The 14,191-nt window shown below is 31.9% G+C and overlaps 1 protein-coding gene across 1 annotated transcript; it reads left to right on the top strand.

Moving 5' to 3' along the window:
- Positions 1–2,877: 2,877 nt before the first annotated feature.
- On the top strand, positions 2,878–13,414 carry LOC130635953 (uncharacterized). The gene is made up of 13 exons (XM_057445498.1): positions 2,878–3,431; positions 5,054–5,143; positions 5,293–5,388; positions 5,469–5,582; positions 5,691–5,765; positions 7,110–7,161; positions 8,313–9,392; positions 9,637–9,669; positions 9,779–9,878; positions 10,397–10,507; positions 10,935–11,002; positions 11,165–11,246; positions 11,635–13,414. Exons 1-13 carry the CDS (start codon positions 3,024–3,026, stop codon positions 11,660–11,662), a joined length of 2,337 nt encoding a protein of 778 aa, XP_057301481.1. The 5' UTR covers positions 2,878–3,023; the 3' UTR covers positions 11,663–13,414.
- Positions 13,415–14,191: the final 777 nt, after the last annotated feature.

Below are 14,191 nucleotides of genomic sequence, written 5' to 3'. Positions count from 1 at the left end.
TGTAACATAATAAGTAACGTATATTTTCAACTGCCGGCCATTCAGCATAATGAAGAATTGATGGCCTGCATTAATACAAATTTTTAACTGCCAGCTATTAAGTATTTCGAATATCATCAGCCGGCTGCCAGCCATGCAGACAAAGCGAATTAAAAAAGGATAAGGAATAGCTAGGCTCATATAATAAAAAAGTATAATTCTGTAATTTTTTTAAAAAAAGTTATATTCGAAGAAATTTTGTGGACATGAACTTGTTTCTTAAACCACCTTAGAATTCAACCTGGCATTTTCTGTGTGCCAGGGTGAATTATTAGATTAGAAAGGCTGGCCTTGTTCCTCAAAATGCTAAAACAGCATCCCCTGTGTGGTGTAGAAGTACGATGGCCCCTATGGCTCACTTCTCTTCTAAATCAAAAACACTTCTCTTCTATATAACGAAACACTTCTCTTCTGTATTTTGACACTTCCCCTCAGTATTTTGACACTTCTCTTCTGCACTTAACACTTCCCTGCATGTGGCTCTTTACAACTCGAATTCTAAAATCTGGTCCGCAATTTTACATCACTGGTCCGTAGTTTTAACCATTGTCTAAACTAGCCATTTTTTAAGACGTGTATGTTACTTTCTAATAAGTTCAATAATAATGAAAAAGGAAACTTGTGGCGCGAAACCTTCAGTTTTTTTGCGGGAAAATAATATACTAGTTAGGCAAGATGTCCTAATTACGCTATCATAGACTAAATAAGATATTTGGACAATCTCGCCCCGGACCTTGTTCTAGTCACAGAGATATAATTTCTAGTCGATTGGAAACGAGTTTAGTTGGTGGGCATGTTTTTATGTATAACTTTTATATCCGCTATGCAAATTCTATGAAATTTCACCTAAGCAAAGATGACTAAGTCAGCAAGTAGTACAGGCAAAATAGTGGCGCGACCAACAAAGATTGCGAAGATATCGTCGATTAAAATATTCCATCTCCTAAATAGACTACTCTCTCCAAGTTAAGCTATTAAAAATCTCCTAATTTAGCTACTAGCTTATTTAGGAGAAATAGTCTAATTTGCAGTTGTCCCTAACTGACTGTGATGGAAATTCTGAGAGAATTAGACCCTGAAGGTGTTTCTTCAATAAAAAAGAAAAGATTAAGAAGAAGAAATTATTGCGTTCCTGGGCCAGATTTTTTGTGGCATCTTTGACGGGCATGACAAACTTAAGCCGTTTGGTTTTAGCATCCATGGTTGTATAGACGGTTTCTCCCGTCGGCTTATTTGGTTAGAAGTTAGTAGAACGAACAAAAAGCCTAAAGTTATTACAAACTTTTTTATAAAATCTAATAAGCAGTTAAATCATCTTCCAGCAAGAATAAGGTCTGATGATGGTACTGAAAACTGTAATTTGGAAGCTGTTCAGATTGCATTAAGATCTCAGCATAATGACGAATATGTTGGCACTGGCAGTTTTATTGTTGGTACATCAACAGCAAATCAAAGAATCGAATCTTTTTGGTCACAACTTTCAAAAGACAGACCAAGTTGGTGGAGGTTATTTTTTAGAGAACTTGCAGACTTAGGATTTTTAGATGCCGGTGATGCACTCATTGCTGAATGTGTACGCTACTGCTTTATGGATTTGATCAGAAAGGACCTTAATGAATTTGCGATTCATTGGAATCAACATCTGTTAGCAACAAGCAAAGGTGCTACTGCTCCCCGTGGAAGGCCTGATACATTGTACTTTGTTCCAGAATTATATGGTTGCGAGTCTTTTAAAAAAACTTTAGATCTTAATGAGCTAGAAGAGTTTATCGAACTATCTGTACCAGATCACGATAATGAGCCTGAATTTATTGAATTTGCGGAAACAGTTCTTCCAATGGAGGGTTTCTCCAAACTTAAGCCAGAGACAGCTCATGAAGCTATTGATTATTATATCGCATTGATTTGTGCAGTAGAAAGATATATGTAATACAACACCTGTAACAATGTAAAATGCTTGGATTTTAGAAATATATATATCTTGTTTTTTGAAAACCACGAGTTCTTTTCCCAACAAACATCACAATGTTTATTGCTGCAAAAAAAATATCTTGTTTTTTGAAAACCACGAGTTCTGTTCCTAACAGACATCACAATCAATGTTTATTCCTGGGCACTAGATAAAAAAAGCTATCTCGTATTACGCTTCTGGAACCGTATAAGAATATAGCTTAAAATTTCGCAAAGTTTTTCCCGCGAAAAATCTAATTTTGTAGAAACGTTCATATGCCCCCGTAAGAATTTATGCAAACTTTACTGGGTCCAAAATTTCCTATGCGCAGGGCCTGGGGTGTGCCATTTATTCATAAACAATATTTGAATAAATTCATATATTAAGGACCAGATTCAGTCTGGGAAATTTTCGAGCTTATGGAAGAGAAGTGTTTTGCACTTGGAAGAGAAGTGTTTCGAACGGAAGAGAACTTTAGGTATCAAAGTAGAGAAGTTTTTTATACAGAAGAGAAATGTTTTTATACAGAAGAGAAGTGTTGTTATACAGAAGAGAAGTGTTTTGACTAAGAAGAGAAGTATTTTTATTGAGAAGAGAAGTGAGCCATAGGGGCCATCGTATAGAAGGGCAAAAGAATTTTGTTACTCAACTTTCCAATTTTTTACTATATAAAAAATAGTAACAATAATAATACAACAAAGGGAGGAAAAGAAAAGGAACCGACGAAAGGTAAGATAAGTACATTCTTGGTTTGATTTTGTGCGGTGCAGTTTGTTTTTGTCGAGCCGCCATTATGGTATAAAAGTACGTAATCTTATTGACAGACCACTTTTGCGAGTCAAATGCACTAGAGTTATGGAAGTGAAAACATAAATAAACTGTTTGTTACTATTAACAAATATTTTTATTTACCCTTTATGACAAAATTCCGGAAATATACGCCTTAAAATTAATACGGAACAACTACAACAGTTTTATATCCCATAATATTCAGTCAGCAATATGTGTCAAATTTAACCCGACCACAAGTTTTATGCTACGGCCGTTTATTTTGGTTTTTATTGCACGCAAAATGGCTGATTTTATTGCAGACGTCGGAGGAAAAGTTTACTTTGTTATTGTCCATGCTTCCCTTTTCTTTCTTGGTGCGTACATCATAAGGAAAAAAGTAAAGGAAATCGAAGAGAAAAAGAAAGATTCAGAATTCAAATACGATACAATAAATTTTGATGCCTTAGCTACTAAAGGCATTAAATACGAAAGAAACACGTGCGATCAAAAAGTCAGCCATCTATACGATAACTACATAAATACGGTTGTAGAATGGTGTTATCTTCAGCCAGAAAGTTCCGTAAAATTACTATTTGAATGCTGGGTCAATAACACTGAGAGAGAGTTAAAGAAGGAGTTTACAAAAAATTGGTTAAGCCATGATGAAAGTGTAAGTCAAATAAGAAATATATTTTTATTATTAAAAGAATTAACAATTTTCTCAAACGCTTTTTTCATTTTGATCAAATAAACAAAAAAAATATTGGGCAGAACATATGCATGGTATACCATGTAGTGTTTTGACTTTCAAAATCGCTTCACATTGTTTTTATTTTAATGTGGATGTTTTTAATAAGCCTAGCTAGCTAGCTATAATGTCAAATTTATGTACTTATTTTGTTTCAATGTCTCGAATTCTCAATTTTCTTAGCTTAGTGGCTTAAACCCTACAAAAAGACAATGGATTAATTGTCTCATTATTCAAGGTCATCATGCAAAATTTAAAAATAAATTCCCCTTCTTTTAAACACCTTTCTCGAATGTGCTATATATGCCATAAATTTGTAATAGTCACCATTTTAAATAGACCAATACTATGTTAAAATAAACGTGTGACATGTTTGGATGTAGTGGAATATAAAACAAGCTTAATCAGCAGTATCTTATTTGTATAAATTAACACTTGAAGAGCTTTAATAAAATTTCAACATTTATGTCAGTCAGGGTAAACACTTAATTAGGCGACCGTAGGCTAATTAGGACGTACCACCTATTTAGGCGACTCATTGCAGCCTAGTTAGGCAAAGAAAAAATCGCAAAAAATCTTTGTTCAGAAAGGTAAGTCTACGCGACCATGATTCCAAAATAGTCACTGGTGCCTCGAAATGTTTGCGCAACTAAGAATTATGTTAAAATGAAATATATAACCTAATTAGGTTAAGTGTCTCCTATTTAGGTGACGTTTTCGTTCACCATATTTATTTTTTGCCTGTGGCGTGAATGGCTGAAATCCATTATTTAAAACAACAAATAGTGCCACACGAGTTTTGGGCCTTAAGTTACCAATGCGCGATGCAAATAAGACGATATATAATTGGTCAAAATTATCTGCAAAGTGGACAGATTTGATTCACATAAAAATTGTAGTGCAAAACGCAATGATTTCGACGTATTTACAACAGAAAAAAGTTTCCGTTCGCCTAGTTAGACTACGGGTAGCCCAATTAAACTACATCACGTAGCCTAACTAAACGACTCGCCTAATTAGGTGATGCCGTCAAATTAGATGTTTACCCTGACTGTATGTGTTATCATATAAATACCAGGCTCAATTTAGAAAAACAAAACATACAAGTTGTACAGAAATACACCAGGCAGTTTTTTGTAAGAACAATTTTATAGGAATATAATATAGGCCAGGTTTATGAGAGCAGCTGTAGGCTTCAATTCTAAGAGTCTAAATTTTGCCAGAGCAATCCAGGATGTATTCTTTACTTCTGCCTGCAACCTTTTTTTGCTCACCTACAATACCAGCTTGATCTTGATAAGAAACGAAGAAAGTTTCCATAAATAAAAATAAAACAAGGCTAAATTCTAAAGTAGTGTTTTTACCATTAAGAATGTAATAAGAACAAGTGAGACTGAGGAAGGCTTATATTACAGTATATATATATTACAGTAAAAAGTCCATTTATGTTGTGATTTCCATTTAGCGAGAGAGGCTTTCAGCTTCAAAGAATTTTCATATTTCGTTGATGTTCATTTCTTAATCATTTTTTAATTCCATTTTAGGTGTCAGACGTTACCATTTATTTTGTGAATACAGAATTTCCAGTTAATATTAACAACATAGAATATTGTTCGAAGAACGAACATGAATTAGTATGTATATTTTGAATTTAAAAAATGTTTGTGAGGCCTTAATATGCATAATTAGTTTTCCTAATCTGGCGAGAATGAGTTTTATGGACTGATTCACCGTAAAATATATGATTAAACAATAAATTAACACTTTATATTTTCTGATTTAGGTTTTAAAACTGCTATTACATGTAAATGTGTTGAATGTTAAAATTTCATCAAATAACAATGAAGCATTTTATGAAGTCCCCAAAATTATATTGGAGGTATGTATTGCACATATCTTGTTCATGAATTGATATATATATACACAAGAAAAAATTAGTAACACATGTCTCAATTGTAGGCAGACACATTTTTTCGAACTGTTGGAAGTCAGATGGCAATAACGTTTAAATTAAATGGAAAAGATCATCTTGATGCATTGTTAGTTCAGTCAAAAAAATCCGAATTTGACAAGGTATAAATACAATTTAAACCACCCGAAACATCACAAAAATTTGTTGTTTTTTATATATACAATTTTGTCATTTGTATTGCGTTTTATGAAATTTTTATTTTGTTTTAGGCTAAAGTAGAAGTTTTGACTAGGTCCTTAAAAGCTGTTTTATCCAAAACTACAACATTAAAAATTTCGGAGGAGGTTGGTTAAAAAGTTTGCTGTTTTTTTTGTTATTTTTTGGCTTTTATTCTATTAAAAGTTTAGGCTTCTCATGGTTTATTGATTAATTTCCTTGTTGTTGTAGAGATTTTTTAATAACATTTACCATAGACATTTGAGTCATCCTTTTTACAAATAAATTTACATCCATTGAAAACCACTTATATATCATGTTTTACCGACATTCTTATTATAATAATTTTTTTTAAGAAAGCATTGATGTGTATATCAGAATTTATTAAAATCTTTCATGTTGTTAATTATTATCTATGTTCTTTTATTTATAAATTAAGAATGGGTTTATTAGCTTTTACCTGCCTTCATGATCCATATTAGATTAAGCTTGTTAAATTCTTTTAAATCTATGTTCAATTGACTTGGCTGCATATTGTAGATTTATAATCAATATAGAAACTAATAAACAAAGTTAAATTATGTGCTTACTTAAAAAAACACTCTTTTTTAAAAAACTGCATTTAGACGTAAGCCAAAACAACATTCACTCTTATACTTAAATAACTAGATTAGATGAATTTAAAAGTTTGATTCAAAAACAAACAAAAAAAAATAATTGTACACAGTGACAATCAATTTCTCTTTAAGTAAACAAAAAATATCCCTGTTGTGCGAAACAAATCTTCCTTCTTTTTAATCACGAAAATTGTAACAACAGTTAAAGAAGAAACAAGCCTATCAATAAGATAAAAACACCTGACAATCGGTCCTCCAAGGTTACAGTAATTTAAACTGGGCAAGCAATCTGAATAGAATTAGAAGTTTATAAATGCATATTTTATCACAAAGTCTTTTTTATCTATTTTATTTTATCTTTTTTATATATTTTGGTTCTTTTTTACTGTCAATAATAAGAAAGCTAACATTGATTTCCATGTGAGATGAATTGATATCATATGATGTCAGACAAACTTTTTTGTGGAATTGGGACAGCAATTAATGGCTCAGCTAGTTTCTCATCTCTCAGCAGTTGCTCTCCACTTATTGATAGGCCTGAACAATGTGATTATAAATTATTTTTATGTAAGCTATTTTAAAACTATAGTCTTAAGCAACTCACCCATCAGATAAATCCTCAGGAATTTGCCTGCAACTACTTGCAGCTACCATCTTTGTCTCACACACAAAAAGTTGGTTATTATAATATATTAATCAATAATGTGTTTTCCTATGAAAACCTGCTTTATGTCTTTGTAATTATCCTTGTAATTTTCAACCTCCCAGCTTTTTATTTTTTAATTTTTTTGATAAATTTGTTTATTGATTTCTTTATTTATAGGCGTTAGTTTTAATTTTATCATTAAATTTTAGAAAACAGAAATAGATCTCCCAAAGTCACCAAGATCACCAACAGTTAATAACTGTAAGATAAATTTTTAGTTACTTTTTTGTTTGTTTTTGTACCCCCAGAAAGTTAGTTGCGTCCGTTCCTCTACTCTTTGGAAATCTTAATAAGGGGGCAATGCACGATTCAATTTGACAAATTTAAATGTTGTGTGTCAAATTTGTAGGTGAAACACAATCCAATTTTTCAAATTAAATTTAAATTAAAACAAAAATAAACAAATTGGGTGGTATTGATAACGGTCATCATCATCATCATTCTTGGCTTAACGTCCGTTTTCCATGCTAGCATGGATTGGACAGGGGTATATTGATGACCCTCTTCCAATCTGATCTAGACTGTGTTAGATCTAAACTCAACTTCCTCTGTACCAAGTCTGTCCTTATAACCTCCTGCCAAGTCTTTCTCGGTCTGCCTCTGGGCTTTGCCCAAGGAACTATCAAGTCTCTACACTCCTTCATTCTTTCCAAGTGCCCCAGGCAATTCAATCTTCTTATCTGGATAACATCTTTAATTCTAAGGATACTTAGCCTGCTTCTTAGCTCATCTGAACTCTTTCTGTCTCTCAGACGGGAGTTACACACAGTGATTTAGATTTATTTGCAACATAGTTGCTTTTAGTAGCCTGTAGCTCGGACGATTCTCAAAAAAAAAAAAAAAAAAAAAAAAATGGACAAAACCTTGACTCTTAAAAGAAAACACTTGACAGTTTGTGATAATTTGTTGAGAGAATTTCACTTAGAGGAATAATGAGATTACTTCAATAACTTTCAGGTTTTATTATTTCTTGTAAAGAATGATATAAAACAAGAAAACACAAACATGGGTTAATCATTTTTTTGATACAATATCAAAGAAACTAATTATCTTATCTTATCTTTCAACAAATCTAAAAAGGTTAAAATTCCATATATAAATAGCTTCGACAAGTTGGATCAAAAAGGATGATACGCAATCAAATTTGTCAAAATTCAACAAATTGGATTCAATAATAAATCGGATTGTGTAGTCATGTTCAAAATATGGCTAAAACATACTTTTTAAAATTTTTAGGCTGCAAAAACATTTTTCCATATTTTTGGGAAACATTTACGTAACTGGAAGGCCTACTGCTCTAACGTTTTAATATCTGTTTATATTATATTCGTGATTTACTTTGCTTTTTTTAGTTACATTGGACAAGGTAAGAAAACCTATCAGCCCCTGCAAAGAAACCAACCTTGATGAAGCTGCAAAATCATTTGAGAATCTGTTTAATACTATTTCACCCATTAAATCAGACATTCATGCAAATTCTGATGTAGACAATCTAAATGTTGGAGGAGATGTACCTTTAATATATGAAGAAAAGGATGTAAAACGATTGTCTCCAAAAGATGGATCTGGTAGTAAACCAATGCAATCAAAGATTGAGAACGTTCCCAATGAAGTTAACGATTTTACGAAAAACACCAAAGAGGATACGGATTTAAAGGGAGCGAGTTTAAAAGATATATCTAACAGTAAAATAATTCAGTCAAAGATTAATGAAATTCCCCAAAAAGATAAAAATTTAAAGGTGAAAGAAAACGTATCTGAGAGTACCCCAATGCAACCAAAAAATGACAAAGTTCTCAGAGAAATTAATGATTTTACGGAAATTAACAAAGAGGATAAGGGTTTGAAGGGAGCATTTCTAGAAGATGTATCCTTCAGTACACCAACTGAAATAAAAATTAGGGGATTTAGGGAAGTAACAACTAATTCGTTGTCTAATAACAGTGCTGATGAAGTACAGAAGCCTTCTGCAGAACCCACAGATCCAACTGAATGTGGTCTACCATCCATTAATACGACACAACCTTTACCAAATTCTCAATCTCTGCGTTCTGATAGCATAGCCAGTGCTGGCGATGACCATGAAAGTCTTCCCTCTGAAGACGTTAGCCTGGAATTGTTCAGTTTAAAGCCAATAGGAGATTACGAAGCAATTCAAGGAAGTCTTGAAAAAACCTTCTGTGAAGAAAACAACAATGTAGAGTCAGATATTGAAGTGTCTGTTAAACCTGTTATCATTGTGGATAATGTTGATAAAGATGGCACTACAGACTACTGTCTTAATAATGTTGAAAATGCTGTGCAACAGGATGATAAAGATACTGTTCAACTACGAAGCTTGAAGAATAAAAGTGCAACAAAAAATCCTGAATCGAGACATTCATTTCATCATGGTCCACGGCCAAAAATACTTGTCAACACTACATCTGTAGGTAAGAAAAAAAATGATCTGTTGTTTGTTTGTATTTTATTGTGTAAAAAAGTTACACATTCAGTTTTTTTCTGCACCCTTTCAATATTTATTGGTTTGAAATCAATAAGTGACCCAATATTGTCTATATTTCATTTAAGATTTCATTTAAGACAAGTTGGAACGCACAATTGAGATAGTGTGCTTTGACTGTATTACGGTCCTATACATTTTATTAGCTTATCTGACTTAGTTACCGTTTTTAGGTAATTTAACAACGGAATCTGTACCTCCCCTTAGTAAGTAAAATTTCGTTAGATTCAGCTGATGTAAAAAAGATATAATAACTAGAGCAAGATGATAACTGATTCCTACTGCAACTAATCGTTCTTGCTTTTTGTTTTGAAGGAGGCTCCATTAGTCAGACGTCATTGAATTCTGGAGTTGGTTCTGTCCAGTATAAATATTCTGCTTTAATTATTGAAAATGAAGAAGATGGTTTAAAAAAGTAGGTGCATGTATAAGATATACAGTTAATTAAAATAGCATTCCCTTTGCGTTTGTTCGTGTATTAGACAAATAATGGAACATTAGAAATATAGTGTAAGGTATTTTTTCTGAATGAGAAAAAAGAGTTCCATAAATGATTGATTCAACGCCCTAAAAATAATTATTGTACCTTGGGCGTTTTTTCAGACAGGGGCGATTATTTGAAAGGGGCGTTTATTTTAAAAGGTGTTTGTTAGAAGTTGTTCTGATTATTGTTTTTCAATTTTAAAATAAATCATATGAATTCATTATCTTTTAAATTTTCTTAGAATTCATTAAATTGACGTACAAAAAGTAGTGTTTATTTTGGGTCATTTTGGGCCATTATTTCAAAAAGGGGCAATTATTCATAAGTGAGGATTTAATCAGTTACTTGCGGTGAATGCTTTTCAACTTTTTTCACATGCATCGCGCATTTTCCCGATTTTTCCTGTTTTCCCGATTCTCCAATGGCGGTAATGTTAAACTTATTTATAGGTATTATCATATACCACCATCGTTGGCAAAGAAGGGAACCTACACACAGAAAGGTCAAAAGTTACATGTTTATAACGATCATATATTTGCTGCTACTCATTTCACTGGACAGTATGTTGATTATTTATTTACAACAAGTTTGTTTCATGATCTGACCTGCACAGGTTTGAACAAGTTCGCAGTTATACGAAGAGAAATGTGTCTAGGTTAAATAACTATCTGAGAGCATAGTTTACGTGTCTGCTGGGCCTTATGAACCTTGATCGGACCATGTGACCTTAAAAACTAGTAATGCCCATCGTTGGAAAAGGTCTCGTGATGTAAGCCTTTACTGTCATTGCCATAGTTTGAATGTTTAGCTATATTTTTTTCTAGATTCTTTAGATTTTTTACATTCTTCATGATATAGAGTTCGTATGTGTATGTTGGACCATTATTGTCTGCAGAAGTTGCTCGAAGATTAGACTTTTTGATGCCGAAAATTTAACCCTATGGTGTCTACAGTGCAAAATTATTATCAAAAAATCTTTTCTCTTAGTCCCCCAATATGTTGCGTCTGTAATCTACCTCTACGAAGACTGGGTAAACAAGGTTATTCTTGCAGAGGTAAGAGTTATATTTTTTTTTTAATTTTGAGCATTATTTGTTTATAATTATCCTTTTCGTGGATTGCCTATTTCGTAAAAATTAAATTTTAGTTATAATCACTATTTTTGAAGCTGTTTTTGTTTATGGATAAAGTTATTTAAATATATCTTGTTTACGTAGATTGTAAAGCAGTCACTCACAAAAGATGTCATTTCCTGATCCCAACAAAGTGCCCATCAAGTACTCTTTCCACTTATACCATGTATGTATATTTCTGTATGAAAGTATAGGGAAATCATGTAATTGTAAGCAAAATTGATTTACAGGAAAAATTAAAATTCTATAAAACAGTCCGGTCAGGGAATACTTGTAAATATCTTGGAATTAATAATCGCTTCGCAAATTCAGTGGAAATTAATCCCGAAATTCAACAAATTGAACTTTTTTGCTACTATGAACTTTGTGTCGCTTAATGTTTCAGGAAATTTATGTGTTGCAAAATCGATTGAAGCTATGGATTGTAATTCAAGTTAGCTACATTCTAACATAAATGGGGTAGAGGGTGTGAAAGACTGAAATCACTCACAATTCTTTTTAAATTTCTGCTTAAAGGTCAGCTGAATTAAATAGTCTTATTTTTCTACCTTTAGACAATATGTTGGAGGAACCGAAGTTTGACACGGAAACATATGTGTTAGTTTTTTATAGTACGTGTTGGGTTTATTATAAAGCTGGCTTTACACTACAAGAATTTTTGCAACTGAAAGGATCTAAAGCGTTTTAAAAGGTCAGCGGAGATTGTCTGTTGGCGTAACGCAGGATATTCTGCCAATTAATTAGAATCTTTGATTCTTCCCTCGCACGAAATGTTTTGCTGAAGCAAATAGAGTGTTTGTAGATTATATTGTAATATAGTAAATGTATTTATTAACAGTATTTTTATATCACACGATATTTTTGTATCTTATTTTTTTTGGAATTGCGTTTACACAGTTATTTTTGGGTTATTTTATGGAGTGAAAACGTTGATCGAAAGTCCAATTATGTATGTGGACTTTCACAAGTATTTGATTTTTTTGTTACAGAAAGAATTTCTTATCTTAAGGAGGAGGATAGGAAAGGGATTGTTCAGTGATAAATAGGAAGAAGTCGCAAGCAATTGCCTGTTATGCTTGAAAAATAAATGTTTATTTGTTTCTCAAAAATCATAAAAATTGTGCCAACTATTTTTAGTTTTTATTTTGCTTTATTAAAATTTCCACTCGAATTTCTTCATTGTGTTTTAATGTTCATAGGGTATTAATATATATATATTGTATTATATTGAAGTGTATATTATTGAAGGGTATATTTTTACACCTCTTGCCTTGAAACAACGCTCAATTCGAAGGCTGTGTGTTTGAACTTAAAAATGTAATTTGTTTTTTCTCACGGGCAGTATCAATCAAAAGTTTTTGTCATATTAATAGTTTGACATTAATTCAAAAGTAGAAAACGCTTAATTAAATTATTATTTTACTTATCAATATCAAAAAGAAATTCCTATTTTCTTAGATAATACATTAATGAATGCGAGGTTAAATATATTTTGTCTATGTTTTTGATCTACATTGCCATGAGGTTTGGTCACAACTTGCTACAGAAATTAGTATGGCTTTTGTTTTTTTAGGAGTGGTAGTGCATTTATTAAGTTTGAAGTGCGTGAGATGAAGTATTTTTAAAATATGTTTTTTTTTGTGCATGTAATCAAAGCTGCTTTTGCTGTTTTTGGTAATTTGTTGTTGTTGTTATTGTTGTTGTTGTTGTTGTTATTGTTTTTGTTGTTATTGTTGTTGTTGTTGTTATTGTTTTTTTTTTCGCGTAGCTTTTACAAACTCTTGCTGTTTCTGTGTTGTATTCGCAAGGCTAACAATGGTTCATAATATAGGTACCTTAATGGAAGGTTTAATGCTATATTTACACTAAAAGCACAATCTTTCTCCTCTTTCTTTTATTTTGAGAACGCTTAAAACACGAACATCGTCCAATACATAATGTATGACGTAAAAACTGATGGGTTTTTTTCTTTTCTTTGACGTCTTGTATTTTTTGGATTTATGTGGTGTTTTTTAGTTTATATTATGTCTGTATCTTAAATGTTTTCGCTCGCCGGAACGATCTGTAAGTTAGTTACCTAAATAATTGTTTAAATAAAGTTGAAGAATGGTTGTGTAAAGAATTTTTATTTTTCTATTTTCTCTCCTCTTTTTAAAATTTGCAACTCAATCCACTTTTTTTTCAACACAATGTGTACTCACTCTTAATCTTTTTTATTGAGATTTCTAAATGGCTATTTACACTTTCATTCAGAGAAAGTATGTTAAGGTATTAAATCTAACACGTGAAAGTCTCATAATATGTTTTACATAAACAAGACAAATGAGTCTATTGCGTCTTGCTTACTTCAGACCATTATAAACATGAAAACTGTTAGAACAAGAAGAAAAGATTTCTTCCCTTAAAGGTTAGATTGGCTTCTTTAAATTTCTTGTGACCTTTTTTTTTACAATTTTTTAAGTATTTTAATTCTTAAATACTTCACATTCGTTTTGGTATTTTAATGACAGCCATCTTTCATGAATTTTTGTTTTTAGCTGATTAACGCAGCATATATTTTCGCGATATTTAAGAAAATGTAAATTGGTGTACACCTGATATGGAGTAATTTAATACTCGCCTATCTTAAAATTGTTCTTTTTTCTGCAGTGGCGGTCTATAAATATGACCTCCGACCCTGTGGCACTGTTGGAGTTTTTTTTTTATTTTGTACTACACGATTTTTATAAGAACGCTCATCTACAAGAAAGCCATCAAATGTTCTTAACATTTCCAATTCGAAGACTTAAAAACTTCTTAAATTGTTCTTAATTTTCTACCTTCTAAAACCAGTATCTTACTTGTAGCTAGTTGTCATCTTTCGTTTCTTTAGATTTGTTATATTTTCTTTATATTTTCATAGAAAAGAATTTGTAGTTCAAGCTTCACAAAGCCTTTAATTTTCATAACATGTTCCCAACTTTTACGATTTTGAAGCCTTATGTTCTTGTAAACTTGGTTCATACAAAAAACAAGCTTCTATGGTGATAGATAACTAATAGAGTGTATCATCTCAAGTAAGTCCTGCTCGTGTTCCTCCTTTGACAACTCTGTGGCGATGGCTAACTTAAT

This window comes from Hydractinia symbiolongicarpus, chromosome 3, assembly GCF_029227915.1.
Source record: "Hydractinia symbiolongicarpus strain clone_291-10 chromosome 3, HSymV2.1, whole genome shotgun sequence".
Classification (NCBI taxonomy): domain Eukaryota; kingdom Metazoa; phylum Cnidaria; class Hydrozoa; order Anthoathecata; family Hydractiniidae; genus Hydractinia; species Hydractinia symbiolongicarpus.
The sequence above is the reverse complement of the archived record's forward strand: the minus strand, read 5'-3'. Positions and strand labels throughout refer to the sequence as shown.

What these genes read in the sequence shown, in the direction of transcription:
- LOC130635953 (XM_057445498.1), top strand. Translation starts at nt 3,024, where the DNA reads ATGCTACGGCCGTTTATTTTGGTTTTTATTGCACGCAAAATGGCTGAT. An exon ending in GGTTAAGCCATGATGAAAGT is followed by an intron (nt 3,432 to 5,053) that starts GTAAGTCAAATA and finishes ATTCCATTTTAG; the next exon opens with GTGTCAGACGTTACCATTTA. An exon ending in GCTACTCATTTCACTGGACA is followed by an intron (nt 10,508 to 10,934) that starts GTATGTTGATTA and finishes CTTTTCTCTTAG; the next exon opens with TCCCCCAATATGTTGCGTCT.